Raw genomic sequence first — 16834 nt, forward strand, 5'->3', positions numbered from 1 at the left:
AGACATAAGCTATCTCTACACATTGTTTTTGTTGCAATTTTACTAGATTTGACTTTTTTCAGTGAGGAAAAAAACTATTTTGAATCATTCATAAAACCAAGCAAGGGAAGGTGCGGAGGAGGATTAGGGCCACATGTAGAACAAATTATTGGAGTTCTGAGTTTAAAGTCAGAATTCTGAGGGAAAAAAGTCAGAATTCTGCCTTTATTCTCAGAATTCCGAGATTAATATAGCCTATTTTTAAAGTAAAAAATTATTTATTTATTTTTTAAAGTAAAAAAGGAGTCAGAATTCTGACTTTTTCCCTCAGAATTCTGACTTTCTGACAGAACCCAAATACATCATTTCACATGTGGCTCTAATCCTCTTCCGTAGGTCTAGCTCTAGAACATCTCCACTTACAATGAATAGGATATTTCCCCATGAGCTGTTCTCTCTCTCTCTGTGCTGTAGTGTAGTATATCTGAGGGAGGATGAGGGGAGGGGAGGGGGAGCCAGAGGAGGAGAGAGGAGGCATGAGCGACCTCCGCGGGTCAACAGGAGATCTGCAGCGGTGGTGAGAGGAAGAACTCTGCGGGGGGTCAGATGACAAAGCTCCATCAGCTGCAGCAACAAATCATTTACAGTTCGTGCAAACTACAGAGATTTAGTTTGGGAGGGTTTTGGGTTAGTGTTCCTTGTTCCCTTTTTTCGTGTGTTGGATTTAGATTTCCAGAACAGAAAAATATCATGAGCCATTCCTCCAAATGGGTACCATTTGCTTGTTGTAATTGCACACACACTCTAATAACACACACATTTAACTATTCAAAATGTGTATTGGTCAATCTCAAGCAACTTTATTTCATTTTTTACAATGTTTCTATGGGGAAGATAAATACTTTTTAATAATGAGTCATAAAAAAACAAATCAGTTAACTGCTGTCTCCAAGTCAAAAATAATCTTAAACACTGAAATAATAATATTTTCAACAATATTAATAAAACAATGTAAAGCTAGATGACTGCTCAAAAAAACAGTGTCCTGAAATATCAAAAAGCGAAGCTGACATAGCCTACATTTAAAAAGACATTTTCAAACCTATTTCAAACTAATTTGTAATCTCTTCCAAATATAATAGATTCTTGTCATCAGTTTGTATTGCATAACGTTTGCAGCATTATAAAACTGATGTTAAAGACTTTTTTTTAGAAGGCCCATGAAGGAAAGTTGGTTGAAAAGTTGCAAAGTTTGGGAAGTGTCTTTGAGCAAGAATCCCTCCCATTTTCAGGAGGAATATTTTATAATTATGAACTTCCTGAAGGAGGAAATATCTGCATGAAAATCATCACATTATCATGTAAATTAAAAAAAAAATGTAATGTGTGTGTGTGTGTGTGTATATATACATATGCTCATAAGTATTCATACCTATGCTAAAGTTGACTAAAAAGAGGAATAAAAAAATCATCTTTTGGAAATTGATCTTAATGCCTTAATTAAAAAAATGAGGAAAAATCCAATCTTTAAGGACACCAGTTTTTTTGTCACCATACCTAGAGATTGGCATGGTTTTATTTCAGTTAGCCTAATAGCTGGTTTTAATTGAATTGATAAGGATCTTATCTCAGTTAGCTATTAGGCTAACTGAGATAAAACCATGCCAATCTCTAGGTATGGTGAAGGGTATGTGATGATGTGGGGGTATGGTGAAGGGTATGTGATGATGTGGGGGTATGGTGAAGGGTATGTGATGATGTGGGGGTATGGTGAAGGGTATGTGATGATGTGGGGCTACTTTAATTCCAAAGGCCAAGGGAACTTTATCCGGATGCATAGTATCCTGGATCCATGAAATAACTGGCCTTTAAAAATAAAAATCTGCCTTCCTCTATGGGAATTTAACATAGGGGTATGTATAATTATGGCCCCTGTATTTTAAGGAAGAACATTTATTTATTTACAATACGTTATTCATTCACAAAAAGAAATGGTGTCCTTAAAAGGTCGGATTTTTCCTCATTTTTTTTAATTGAGGCATTAAGATCAATTTCCAAAAGATGATTTTTTTATTCCTCTTTTTAGTCAACTTTAGCATGGGTATGAATACTTATGAGCAGCACTGTATACATGTCACTTCGAAATTTCCATTCCACTCCATTACATAAAAGGGTTCTCGACTGTTGTAGACAGAAGTGGCTGATCTTTAATGCAATATCTACATTGCCCATTATCAGCAATCATTCATCCAATGTTAAAAAGGCACATTCTGTTTACTAATCTGATATCATTTTAAAAGGCTAACTGAGAAAACATTGGAGAACCCTTTTGCAATTATGTAAACACATAATGTAATCTGAAAACTTCTGCCCTGGTTAAAAAAAACAATGCAACTGATCTCAGCTGGTATTCTGTCTGTAATGAAGTGGAATTTAAATTTTTAAGTGACCCCAAACTATTGACCGGTAGTTACAGAACACTGTAAAAGGGGCCCCGTGAGTATTTTTACTTTTTGATAAGTATATTTTGCTGATGATACATCTGTAATTTTACTTTAAAGTAAACTGCAGGAAAGTGAGATGTTTTCTTGTAATGGAATAAGTTTACATTGTGTTACTTCCAGCTCTGATGATGAATATCAGTCACAGTAGGTTTCCTAATGAATAAAACCTCAGTGATGTGCATGAGCAGAAAACATCAGCAGAGTGTCGTCCACCTGAGAGAGATGAGGCACACATAAATGACATCACAGCCTCTCCATGTCTAACCAGCTCCATATGTCTGGTCAGCAGGCAGCCAATCAGAATTCAAGGAAACGTGTCCCAGAGCAGAAAGGAAGGGAGGGTGGAGAGTAATGTGGAAATGAGTTTTCATGACAGAGGGAGGATGGAGAGGAGTGTGTAACTCTTCAGACAGTCATTTCAACACTCCCGAGCCGGATCTCAAATCCAAATTAAAAGTCAAACACAAACAGGACAACTTGCACACTATCGGGATGTTGTGTCTTGTGCAGTTGCCTTTAAAACTCAAAATACAGCCTGCAAATGAACTGCAAAGAAGTTTCTCTTGATAATTATATATATATTTTTAATTATTTTAACATGTCAGAAATATAAAAGATAGCATGGAGCAAATTCAAAACCACCATCTGTCGAAGTTACAAGTGATAGTGGCAACTTTTATTCTGATGGCACACGTTCTGTTTGAAGAAAAGTTAGGATAATCCTAGTGAAAATTAGCACTGTTTTTTTTTTTTAGCAGTTTCATAACAATCAGAAAAATAATGTTTATATGCTTTTATCCCAAATTGTTTGTGCAAATAATTACAGACCGAAATACATTTCGATTTTACACCACTGTAAGGCACCAAAGTTGAAAAGTTTCAAATTCTAGACTTAGTGGCTTTAATACAAACACCAACTGAAAACTACAAGGAAAAAAATAAACATATCGGCAAGTCTGACCAACTTCAATTGTAGTATTATTTCAGGTGGTTTAAAAATTGGTCAAAATACACAACAGTGGGGCGCCAGGGTAGTTCAGTGAGTGCGCACCCATATGGGGGAGGTTTATTCCTCGACGCAGAGGTCCAGGGTGGGGGTTTGACCTGCGGCAGTTTCCTGCATGTCTTCCCCTTCATGCTGTCCTGGTGATTAAAGGCGAAAATGCCCAAAAAAATAATCTTAAAAAAAAAAAAAAAAATAAAAAGAAGATTAAGCTGCAATTAATCCATTTTTTGGTCACTAGGGGGCAAAAAAACAATCTGGAAAACAACGTTGATATATTAGAAAGTTGTGTTAGCGAACAACTACACATCCAGCTAACGCAGAGCAACATGACCGTCCCATCGGAGTCGTGTTTGTTACCACCTGTGAGATTTTGTGCCTCTAAGTTACTGTCGCTGCACTACAATGGTACTGTTACCACACTGCACATAGCTGTACTATACTGTACATATCTGTCTATACGTTTCATACTGAATATCCAAATTTATTGTGTTTTTTCTTATAATATATTCTGTTAATACACTGCATATATCTATATTATTCTTACTACTATTATAATGTTACTGCTGCTACATTGCACATATCTGTACATGTTGTTCATACATTGTTCATATTACATAGCCATATTTAATCTGCTCTGCTAAACTGCTAATACACTGCACATATTTATATTTAATTTATATTACTCTAAACCACCATCTGTAAACCAACTGCATACTACTGTCTACACTGCACTATATTTCTTGTCCGGTCTATGCACCACCTGTCTATACCTGTCTATACTTTGTATATCACATTGGACTTTTCTGCTCTTTTTGCACTTCTGGTTGGAGCCAAACCAAATCTAATCTAATCTAATTTGGTTGAAATATCCTAAAAAAAGCCAATAGGTGATCTTGACTTGACTTTCCGTGGTCAACAATGAAGTTTTACTTTCATTACTGATGCAAACAAACATTTCACAGCACTCGGAAAACATTACAGACTAAGTTTTAATAATTGTCTCTTATTAGTTGTTATAGTAACACACCTGTTGTTCAATTTAGGAGACTTAACAGGTTGCATTTATTTATTTTAATTTTTAGCAGTGAGGCCTCTCTTTTCTTTACATTTGGATCACAGACAATAAGAGAGGAAACAAAGGGCTATTAAATATCTTATAAGTATAAACATAAGTGTGACTGACTGTGCTCCGCAGTTACATTATCCATCAATTTCAATTGTTTGAAAGCTTCTTGTTGAAACCGTCAAAACCACAGTTTCCAGCAGAAAATACATCCACTAAGAGAGACGAACGCTGCATTTTCATTTGCTTCCATCTTTACGTACAAAACTCCTTGTCAAGCTCTGTTCCTTTGAACCCTGTTTTATAGAATGACACCGGCCACAACATATATGTGTATTCCTGTATTTGGAGAGTATGGTGTGTACACTGTTAGAATAGTAAGCACTTCTTTTACCGTGAGGCACTTTGGAAAAGAGTGTCAATAAAAAGACAAAAAAAGAACAAAACAGGAGACGACTTTCGGAGCGGTTGTCTCGGATTATCTTTAGTTGGCCAAGAGAAAGTTCCTGCTGTTGGAGCTTCCTTTTCGAATCTCTGTGACAAGGTTATGGAGTTTCTCTGACAGCGCCACCTGGTTGGAGAGAAGGCCAAAGATAAGATAGAGTGTAGTTTGTAAGATCCGGCTTCTAAGTGTGTGAACAAAAATCTTTTTGTATTTCTTTTGTACGTAGCCAGTAGAGGTTTGGTTTGAGTGTGAAGCTCACTGTGTAAGAGTCTGGCTCCTGCAGCCTCTTGTGTCGGGGGTGCAGAGTCTGGAGGGAGCTCTGGACCTTTGCTCTAGTTTCGGCAGCGCTGCACAGAGGGTGTGTGACCTAGAAAGAGGGGGAGACGCATTCATAAAGATTAAACTCCTACACAGTAGAGTCCTGTCTTGTTTTGTACTGCTCAATGCCTCCCAAAACAACACATCTGCTTTTTCTTATGTTTAAGTATGATTCTTTATGGTTTTTAAGGCAGTATAATAGATGTTCATGCTGTTACTGGAGACTGTCCTCCCTGAAAATGCTCCGTCGTTTGTTCAAGCAGCAATTACGACTCATATTAACCATTGTAATGTCTTCCCGTCGACCATGCAACTTTTTGTTTTTCTGGGTCGCAATTTCTTTTTAAGCTGTTGTCGCTTTTCACCCTTTTTTTCTGCCCTTTTTTTGACGGTTTTGTTGTTGTTTTCCAACGTTTTTGAAACATTTTACGACATTTTTGTCACTTTTTTCAATGTTCTTTTAACAATTTTTTTTTTTTGAAATGCTATAAATTTCAATAAACACCCACATGCAATGAAAGTAGTGAACTGATCATTCATTTTACTTGTGAAGAGCGTTGTATGAAACCATCCATGTTATTTCTTTTAGGTTGAAATAAACAATTAGGTTGAAAGAACATTTCTGATATAAAAACTTTCTGAAAATGGGTCAAATTTGACCCGAAGACAACAGGAGGGTTCTAGTGGCAGGGCCCCTCGGGGAGAAAAGCAGGACGTAAGGTGATAAAGTAGAAGAAAAACATAACACGACTTTCACCCAGGATACTGGAGTTTGTGTCCCGTTTTGAAAAAATAAATAATAATAAAGTAAATGGTGAGACAAACGCAAGGCATCACGAAACAGCAACTGGTCTACTCATTTCAACCTTTGAGCAGCCACGGGCCGTCCTCACCTGTCCTCTTGTAAACACGTCCTGGCGCAGACAGGCGACGTGAGCTGGAATGACTGAGATACAGGAGTCATCACACCTCAGAGGGTAACAGTTTAGAGAACCTCCCACCTCTGGAGGAGACTCCGCAGCGAGACACACCAGGTCCAGAAAAGGATGGCCTGCAAGGGAGAAGAGAGTGGGAAGCTGTGAAAATGTTTACAGGCACAGTAGCAGCCCAGTGAGGCTGTTTAAATGCTCAAAAGCCACTTGTAAAGAAAATAATAGAAACACTGTAATGAGAGTGGTGCCAGTTACCTAAATCAAAAATCAACTTGTTGGGCTCCGTTCCACGTTGTCAAAGATTTAACCCTCCTGTTGTCCTCGGGTCAAATTTGTCCCATATTCAAAAAGTTTCTATTTCACAAATTTGGGTTTCTTTCAACCAAATTGTCCAAGAAAACATAAAAAAATAACGTGGATGTTTCCCTACAACACTCTTCACAAATGAAGTAAATAATCAATTCACAACTTTCATTGAATTTGGGCGTTTTATTCAATTTTATAACATTTAAAAAAAAAAAAAAAAAAAAAGATAAAAGAACACTGAAAAAAGTGACAAAAAAACTACAAAAACACTTATAAAGCACAGGAAAAAATCGACAAAAGCATCGGTAAAAAGTAACAAAAACGTCGGGAAAACGTGACAAAAAAACAAAAGTTGCGTGACAAAAGTTGCGTGACAAAAGTTGCGTGACAAAAGTGCCGTAAAAGACAACTAAAAACATTGAAAAAAAGATTTAATTTTAAATTTCGACCCAGAAAAACAAAAAGTTGCTTGTTGGTCGACGGGAAGACAACACAAGGGTTAAGACCCCGCGGAAACCTTGATTCTTAAAAAGCAGCCAAAACTAAAATAAGATGGTGGAAACAGAGAGAGAAATAAGTATGTTGGAATCAGGGTGAAGCAGATAGATTCTCACCCTCAGCGTCAACTAGCCTGTAGACAGCTTTCCTCCCGGGGACAGTGCTCTTCTCTGGGTCCTCACTGATCTTCATCTTGGGCTTCCCCCTCACCTCCACCAGCTAACGCACATATACAAACACCAACGTTAACGTGATAGGAGAAGTGAGTTTTTGGGGCATTTGGAGAGACAGTTTAAGTGTTTGTTTGACACATTACCTTGTACACACAGCCCAGTGAGGGTTGTTGTGTGCAGGTGACCAGGTGTGTTCCAACGCCAACCACGTCGATCGCATTCTCCTGAAACGATGATGCGCAGAACATCAGGGGAAAGGGAAGAAAAGCACGTCTTGTTCATCACAGACAATCCATACGTCCAGTCAATCTACCTTCTTGTTGAGCTCCGCCATGCTTTGCTCTGTGATGTTATTGGTCCCGACGATGATCAGCGAGTCGAAGGCCGAGATGGAGAAACTGTAGAGATGAAGTGAACGAAAGGAACAACAGACAATCAGACATGTACCACTGACCTTTTGGAAGGGAGAGATATATTCTCACTGTCAGTTTTAAACAGGGTTTCCGCAGGGTCTTAAAAAGTCTAACATTTCAAAATCCAAATTTTAGGCCTTAAAAAGTCGCTGTTCACTGAACTATTGGCTCTAGGTCGGGGGTTTTCAAAGTGTTTGAAGCCAAGGACCCCTTAACTGAAAGAGAGATGGAGCAGGGACCCCCTACTACATATATTGTATAGAATTAAGTTGCATATTAAACTGGGCCTGCGATAACGTGTAGGGCGGCCTAAAGCCTTTATACATACCTTTTTTGTGCAAAGAATACTAAGCAATTTTAGCATATGATCATGTTTTTCCACAAACAGGCTGATTTATATTTCCTAATAATATGTTGGATTCATGTTAGGACATTTTCATTTTTGAAAAACCTTCAAAAAATGAACAATAATTTGATGGCCCCCCTACAGTAACTCTGAGGACCCCCTGTTGAAGATCTCACTTCTTGGTCTTAAATCAGTTTAAACAGGTCTTAACCCTTGTGTTGTCTTCTGGGTCAAAAATCAACACTTTTTCTGATGTTTTGGTCTCTTTTTTTCGCGACTTTTGGTGCCTTTTTCAATGTTTTTGGCACTTTTTTTTGGTGTTTAACGCTTCTTTTCACTACCGTGTATAAACACCACTAACACCAACTTACTACCACTATACTTTTACACTTATTTTTTTATCTTATTTTTTGCATGGTCAATTAAAAACCTCATTTATAGGAAACTATACCTAATTCTTGAGTTAAAGAAGCAGAAATTATGAATTATTTAGACTTATATTAAAGGAAAGATAATGATTACAGAGGGGTCACTGTTCAGCGAGGATACTGTTCCGAAACATTTCAATTTTTTTTTCAAATGCTAAAAAATTTGATAAAACACCCAAAGTTCAATGAAAGTAGAGATCCGATCTTTTGTGCGTTGTATGGGATCATCCATCCGTGTTATTTTTGGTTAATTAAAATTAGGTAGTTAAAAAGAAAGCCATATTTCTGAGAAAGACATTTTGAGATTGGGTCAAATTTGACCCGAAGACAACACAAGGGTTAATGTTCCTACACCCATGTAACGCTACCTCTAATGCTCACTGAAATGCTTTAGAATGTTTTCTCTTTTGATTCCGTGGCGTTGTAGTTCTTTCTTTCACTAGTACAAATATAATTCGCTGCATTACCACTACAAATGAGATTAACATGCAACCTTTATTGCAACCAATCAGCCTTCGTCTTACTGGCGCAAGTCTCTTTCGGATTGTACCACAGACATAAAACGGGATTTTTTTACGTCATAATAAAGGTCTTAAATTTAATTCAAAATGGCCTTAAAAAGGTCTTAAACAGTGTCCAATTTGACATGGTGAAACCTGCAGAAACCTTGCACACATACAGCGTGGCACCTCACTCACTGCTCGCTGCAGAGTCTGAAGACACGATGGACGTCAACTGACTGCCGGCAGAGGTCCCCACTGTCCAGACGCACTCCGACAGGCCTGTAGCCCAGTTCACACAGCGCCAAGGCCACAGCGCAGAAGTTCAGCAGACCACTACTGAAATCACACACAAACACACACACACACACACACACACACACACACACACACACCTGAGCATGAACATAAACTATAACATGAACTGTTAAAATTAGTAGGGCTGGGTATCGAGCCTTCAGTGATCGCGCACGCGGCCCCCACCCCTCCCCCACGCAGGTGTTAGTAGCCAAGGAGGACACGGAGGATTAAAAAAACACGACGGACTCTTTAGAAGAGGTCATTATCTTCACTTGAGCTTCTGCGCGCGAAAGTCGCCGGACGGCACAATCTTCTGAACTTTCTTCTTCTGAAATCCAGAGAGAGTTGTGTGGAGCTGATAGTCTTAATTAGCTTTGTAGCAACTCATTTGGCAATGGCTTGAATGTAACGGACATTTATTAATATAAAAAAGTTACGCACTAAAGCTTTAAATAACAAAGGCATTTGTTTGTTGCAGCCTTGAGTGGAGGACAGTCTTCCATAGTCTTTTCACAACAGTGAGCATCGCTGCAGTTGCCAGTTGTGATGTTGAAATTAGGATTTCCAGCAAATAATATTACTAACAGATGAATAACTCCAAACCTGATTTAACTCAGTGTACGCTACTGACACCTGCTGGTTACAATAGCACATTGTACTTGTCAATATGCTATATTTAAAATAGTTTTTATTGCTTTACCTTGCTGTCAGACAGACCCCCCCCCCCAACCACACACACACACACAGAGTTGAGCTTATGAGTACAAATACGAAAGTTTTACAGTTGAGAAAATGTAGTGTCAACAGAAAAGGGCTGTCTGGCTGCAAGGTAAAGTATAATACAAAGCTCTTTAGTAGGGCTGCAACTAACGATTATTTTCTAGATTAATCGATTAGTTTTTTGGTTTGGGAAAAAAACAGAAAATGGTAAAAAATGTCAATCATTGTTTTCCCAAAACCCAAGATGACGTCCTCAAATGTCTTGTTTTGTACACAACTCAAAAGATATTCAGTTTACTGTCACAGAGGAGAGAAGAAACTAGAACATATTCATATTTAAAGAGCTGGAATCACAGAATTTTTCCTTTTTTTCATAAATAATGACCCAAGCCAATTAATCGATTATTAAAATAGTTCAATCAAATAATCAATTAATCTTTGCAGCTTTACTCTTTTTTTATTTATTTATTTTTGGCTTTTATTGCCTTTATTTATAGGACAGATTAAGACAGGAAAGTGGGAGAGGGAGGGAGGATGACATGCAGCAAAGGGGCCGCAGGTCCGAACTGAACCCGCAGCTAGTTACCAGGCAACACTGTAGCTGTCGATCACTGGGAGGAAGTTCTGAGGGTAGGCGATGGCGTACGACAAAAAGGAAGCCAACTCGCCCTCGCTGATCTTCCCAGGCTCGGCTCCCAGAAGCTCACACACACGACTCAGCCAGCCCTTCGTCAACGAGATGATGTCAACTGGATCCTTCTCCCCGTTCACCGCCACAAGAGTCTGAGTGGAAACGTAAAGCGGGGATGTATTATTAACAACACATCGCGGTCCTTGTCACTGTCCACTGTTGACAACATGCTTCCTGCTCTTTGTTTTCCTCATGATCATATACAGTGGTGGAAGAAGGATTTAGATCCTTCACTTAAGTAAAAGTTCAATACCACACTATATAAAATACTCTCTTAAGAGTAAAAGTCCTGTATTGAAAATGTTACTTAAGTAAAAGTATCGTCAGGACAATGGGCCTCATTCACCAATAGAATTTGTTCTTAATAAACTTCCAAAGAAAAGTCTACGTCGGATTCATGACATGTTCTTAAACAATTCTTATACAAATGTGCAGCATCATCGGTATGGTCCTTGAAGGCTGATTGGAGGAGAGAACACATACTCACTTGTGGCCACACCTCCTCCAGGGAGGTAAAGGAAGTGATGTATGAGTGCGCCATGGTCCCTGCAACGGGGATCCCAAACAGGAAACCAGCCTGAACGTTACTGCTGAAATCAAACCCTGCAAGACAGTTTTCTAGTGTCAGTCTGGTGGGGGGGGGGCGTCAGCGTTATCAAGAGGTAAATTCAGAACCCATTCAGGCCCGAGGCAACACACTTGGCTAAAGTGAATTTTTCAACATTTAGAAAAATAATTTGCAGCAAATTATCTCTCTTTCAAATCCCCCGTGTTGGTTGTCGACATTCCTTGTATCCACAAGTGTGTGAACATACTTTGTGTTTGTTCACAGTGTGTACTCAATTTGTGTACTTGGAGACACACTGTGTAAGACTCATTTCTCCAATATTCTGCAGTGGAAATGTAGATAAAGTTGCATCATTCTTTCAAAGGTCCTCAGCTCCTGGGGCTGATATAGCCTCTTTATGGGGTTCTACGTAATGTGCGTCCTCTTCATTACTTTTCCATTAATGGATTAGTTGTTTGGTCTATAAAATGTCAGAAAATGGTGAAAAGTGTCAATAAGTGTTCCCCAAAGCCCAAGATGTCGTCCTCAAATGTCTTGTTTTGTCCACAACTCAAATATTCAGTTTACTGTCACAGTAGTGAAGAAACTAGAAAATAGTCACATTTAAGAAGCTGGAATCACAGGATTTTCACCTTTTTCATAAAAAAGAACTCAAACCGATTAATCGACAGTTGACAGTTGATATATAGTTGACAACTAATCGATTAATCTTTTGCAGCTCTACCTCTCAGTGAGAACGCCTACATCTATACATGTTTTGTTGGGAGGGGAAAGTGATGGCCTGGATGCTCCATACAGACATGAGTAAAATCATATATATCTCAGGCTATTTATATCTACACTTTTTCTTTTATTATAACTACTTGAAGCCAATAAAAACCACAAATGTGGAGAAGAGCTGAACAGAATTTTGACATAGTGAGTGTCACAGCATTAATGTTCGACAGACCACACAACATTCACCTCCAATGTATGTGTATCGTGAGGCGGTAAGCCCTCCATCTGGTCCCTGAGCCCTCCTGAGGCCCATCTCCAGCAGCTTCCTCTTGGGGCCGGCCGCCAGGCGGAAACGGGCAGCGTTACTGCACACCAGACTGACAACAGAGAGGAGACAGATCAGAAACTGGCTGTTTTTAAAGGTGCTGTAGGTAGGATTGTGAAGATATCAGGACTTAGCCAAAGAATTTGAACATCAACAACTTCTCAGTCCCTCCCCCCTTTCCGCTAAAGCCCAAAACAGTCTCCTAAGCCCCTCCCCCCACAAGGGAGAATGAATGCGTGTGCATGAGCAGTGATTGACACGCAGTTAGACACCCCCCTGGCCCTGATTGGTGCATCTGAACAGGGAGTGGTGGACAGCACACTACAGGCTGGAGGTGGTGCCAGAGGAGCCGGATTTTTTTCTAAATGACCTGCTTCATGTAGTTCTACTGGAACATAGGGTCAGTTTCAGCAAATATGACAGAAAGTTAGTTTATAAGTCTTACTTACTGCATCTTCATGCTGGAGCCATAGTGGAGCTGTGTATGTGTGTGTGTATATATATATATATATATATATATATATATATATGTGTGTGTGTGTGTGTGTGTTAAATCAATGGAGCAAAAGTTATACTACTAGGGAAATATTGCCATTGTGAACTCTACTCCCGCATAGTGTGAGAAAAATAGTTTCAAGATTAGAAAAATCCTAATTTACCAGGCTTATGTAACTTAAAAATGGTAGCATCAGACAATTTTGCCTCTTTGTTGTGTTCTGGTTTCAGAATAATGAAGACAGTTGGAGAACAACATAGGATGTAGGCTCTACAGGATGATATATTTTCCTTGGCAACATGTTTTTTTGATGATGTACAGATATTGAGGCATTCGATTATCTAAAATGGATTGATAGTGAATATAGCTGCCGTGAATGGGGGGAAAAATCTCCCTGGGGTAGCATGCCATTAAGGCCCCTCTAGGTTTGGGCTGAACCCTGAATGTTTACAACATCTGGCTCCACCCCAGTTTGTGTGTGTGTGTGTGTGTGTGTGTGTGTGTGTGTCTTTTGGTTGTTACCTGGCGTAGTTGACCAGACACAGTAAACTGGTCTCCAGCAACTGAACCACAGCCAGCGGACCTGACACCTCCATCAGAGGCACCTGCAGATGTTTTAGACAGCACAAGTTATTCCCTCTGGCAAATATGCATTTCCTAGGATGGTAAAGGATTGTCCCGCCCTACTCTGCCCCTGATTGGCTGGTACTTGTCGCCTTCGTTGGATTTGTTAGGTTTAGGCATGAGGAGTAACATTGGTTAGAGTTAGAGTTACCAGGGTAAGCCAATCAGAGGCAGAGTAGGGCCATTCTAGGAAATGCAAATTTGCTACCTGTGACCCCGAACACAACCCTGTATTTGACCTTTTTTAAGATTATTTGTTGGGCTTTAATGGGCTTCATTGACAAGACAGCTTGAAAACAGGAAAGGGGAGAGAGAAGGGGAAAGACATGCAGCAAAGGGCCGTGGGTCGGATTCGAAACCCGCGGCCGCTGCCAAGGACTCACACTCTACTGGGTGAGCTAAAGGTCGCCCCATATTCAACTTTTGACCTTTAGTTTCACGCTGCAGCTCACCCTGGCAAACACCACAGTGCCCTCTGGGACGGAGCGGAGCGTGACGCCGGAGCAGTCCAGGCCTCGCAGAAACTGGAAGAAGGCGGGGTCAGTGTCCGGGGGCAGGACGGAGCGCAGGAACTCAACATCTGGATCGGAAAAAAACACAACGTTAACGCGACAGCTGGAACACCGTCAGCAAGACCAACAACAGAGAGCGCCCTTCATCCTACAACACATGTACTACACAAGTGCATGTGTCCTCCATGTGCCCCGCCTCCCTCACACGTCCTGACTCACCACACACACACACACACACACACACACACACACACACACAGACAGTAATAGAGCTAAATCTAATTTGGCAGCCACCAACTGACCTCAGTGGTGTGACTATAATGAAGTTTAGATGAAACATGTTTGAGAGTGTACTTTACAGAAGTACAATTTAGGTTCTTGTATTTTACTTAATTTATGCTACTTTTTACTATACTTTTACTAATAAGTATTAAAGAAGAGTAACAATACTCTATTACAAGTAAAAGGTGTCCATTTATAATCCTACTTAAATATTTTATATGTACTGTCTAAAAACAACTACACCTATGTTATATATGTTGTTGAGTTGTGTACTTACAGTATCCCAAATGTTTCCAACAATGGTCAAACCCAGAGAAATCTGTCATTTTATTCGAGGTGAGGGTCTGTTACATCTGGTCGCCTGTTGATGGCATCATATCCCCTTTGTACATGCGTCAGCGTTGTGGTTGTCTGCCAGAAGCTGTCATGAATTTAATTTGTATCTAGTTTTAAAGACACATTTTTAGGATGCACTTTTTGGATCTTAAAGGGCAACTATTATATAGCATTTTCAGGATTATACTTGCATTTTGTGTTTGTACTAGAACATGTTTACATGCTTTAATGTTAAAAAAAACCAACACTTTATCTTTCTCATACTGCCCATGGCTGCTGCACCTGTATTCACCCTCCTCTGTATGAGACGGTACAGAGCTCCGCGTGAGCACGGGCTTTTATGACTGTCAATGTAGCCAGCATCTAATGTTGGCTACTCTGCTGTGCTGTGAAGTAATGTCTGGCTATGTATGGCTATGTGCGGTCTCAGCCTGGCAACCTCCGTGAACTTTGAGTCTGGGGAGGAGGGGGCGGGGGAGACGACTCTCTCCAGTATTTTGAATGTGTACTGCAGTAACTACTTTAAACACTAGCTGTCAGTACTGCATATTGCACCTTTAAGTAGTCACAGTATTTAAATTATATATTTTACATTAAGTTATTAAAAGATGAAAAATACTGATGCATGAGAGAAGCATTTTCAATTCAGGTGAAGATATTTTCCACTACTCTATATTCTGTTCAGTAGTTTAATCTTTGCCATTTCAAAGGTAAATAACATACATTTTTTTACTCCACTACATTTATTTGACAGGTACAGTTGTATACTCTTCAGATGAAAATCTTTTATGAAACATAGGTCCTTGATGTAAATTGAACTGAGCAGCAGTGCTGTATACACATAAAATAAGCTCCACCTCAACCAGCTACAACATAACAATGATGACAGGTTAATTCATCTGTAATAATGATCCAATAACATAACCCTTTCAAACAATCTAACAGAGGGAAATGTGCCATTCTACATAATGAGTACTTCTTTTAAACTAAACCTTTAAAAGCAATCTGAAAAGTGTCACAGAATCATTTTATTTTGTAATGTTTCTGCTGAATATTTCTTTTACCCATGTCTGCATCACTAAGTATATTCCCTCAAGTAGCTGTTTCTTCTGGTACTTGTACTTTACTTGAGTATTTCCACATTTATCTGACAACTTTCAAGGTTAAAACTTATAGTAGGCTACAAAACATAGGCCTATGGTATAAAATATGATGTAGCCTACTCAGACTAAACTACCCAACAGCGTATATGTGTATATCCTATGTTAACTTATCAGCAATAACCATCCCATAATATAAGTATAAGATAACACTGTGAACAGGGACAGTCCATTCTACACATTGAGTGCATTCTTCTTTTACAAAAGTAGACCTACTCACCTGCAGTGAGTGCAGAACGTGTACTTATATAATGAAGTATGATTATCTAATACTGTGTCACACTGCTGACAGCCGCTCATTCACCATACCTGTTTAAAAGTAACTGTGAAAGACAACCTTTTATGTTGTTTTATAATTCTTCGAATCTGTATGATCTTTAAACTATAAAGCAGATCACTTGTAGTAACATGAGGACAAGCGTTCAACTCTCCCGGTATGCAGTGCTTCATCTTGTACTGATCCTTAGGGCACACAGGAGATTACATGTCGTGTGCAGGTCATTTAAGTTCACATGATAAAGTTCAGATCTAAACGTCAAAGTTCAGTGAAATCTCCACCGGTATTCACGACGTCTCATTGAAAGCCTCACAGGGGTCGCGCGGTGGAGTATTGCGCAACCACAACGGTAGCCTATGCGTTTTAAAGGGAGTTTGCGGGAATGGCATGCAGATCTGATGGAAAAATAACACTGTCATTAACTTGATTTGGTTCAATTCAGTCGCTGCTGAGTAGACAAGTAAGTAGACAGGCTAATAAAGTCTCAAGTTGACTTTCTCACCTTGGTCTGTGAGGCGAAAGCTGCGCAGGAACAGCAGGCAGTCATGCAGCCCGGCGAACAGGGAGAAGCCGCCGCCGAACGGGTTGTCCCTGAAGAAGAGCTCGAACACGGCGGGCTCCTGGTGCCGGCCGGTCCGCCAGTACGCATACGCCATGGTGAACTGGTACAGGTCCGTGAGCAGCGGGGGGACCCGCTCCCGGATAGAGCGCTCCATAGCCCCGCATGTGTTGCTGGACGGCGCTGCCATGTTATCCAAGCCCGTGGTCTGGGTTCACTGGTGCCGAGATCTCTGGGACTTGCAGTTCTCCAAAGCCCCAGAGCGGGGAGACTTTAAGGCACGGACAAGGCGTGATGTGTCCTGGGAAATACTAAGTTTCAGTTTCAGATGACATTTGTACTTAAACAAACATTTC

General features: G+C 39.9%; 1 protein-coding gene across 3 annotated transcripts; it reads right to left on the reverse strand.

The window, feature by feature from the left end:
* Positions 1-4563: 4563 nt before the first annotated feature.
* On the reverse strand, positions 4564-16834 carry naprt (nicotinate phosphoribosyltransferase). Of its 3 annotated transcripts, XM_031282307.1 has the most exons (14): positions 16422-16559; positions 14424-14567; positions 13805-13932; positions 13251-13333; positions 12154-12284; positions 11110-11225; positions 10518-10714; positions 9110-9250; positions 7538-7622; positions 7368-7448; positions 7168-7270; positions 6209-6366; positions 5257-5364; positions 4564-5123 (listed from the first exon to the last, which is right to left on the reverse strand). In XM_031282307.1, exons 2-14 carry the CDS (start codon positions 14470-14472, stop codon positions 5037-5039), a joined length of 1467 nt encoding a protein of 488 aa, XP_031138167.1. In that variant the 5' UTR covers positions 14473-14567; positions 16422-16559; the 3' UTR covers positions 4564-5036. The 3 variants fall into 3 exon arrangements, with proteins under 3 accessions (XP_031138167.1, XP_031138166.1, XP_031138165.1); XM_031282306.2 differs by lacking the exon at positions 14424-14567 and having other exon boundaries at positions 9110-9247; positions 16422-16834; XM_031282305.2 differs by lacking the exon at positions 14424-14567 and having other exon boundaries at positions 16422-16831.

The sequence above is a fragment of the Sander lucioperca genome, chromosome 11, assembly GCF_008315115.2.
Source record: "Sander lucioperca isolate FBNREF2018 chromosome 11, SLUC_FBN_1.2, whole genome shotgun sequence".
NCBI lineage: Eukaryota > Metazoa > Chordata > Actinopteri > Perciformes > Percidae > Sander > Sander lucioperca.

What these genes read in the sequence shown, in the direction of transcription:
- naprt (XM_031282305.2), bottom strand. Translation starts at nt 16,668, where the DNA reads ATGGCAGCGCCGTCCAGCAACACATGCGGGGCTATGGAGCGCTCTATC. An exon ending in TTCAGACTCTGCAGCGAGCA is followed by an intron (nt 7,623 to 9,109) that starts GTGAGTGAGGTG and finishes TCATCTCTACAG; the next exon opens with TTTCTCCATCTCGGCCTTCG. An exon ending in AGGAGCCAGACTCTTACACA is followed by an intron (nt 5,124 to 5,256) that starts GTGAGCTTCACA and finishes CTCTCCAACCAG; the next exon opens with GTGGCGCTGTCAGAGAAACT.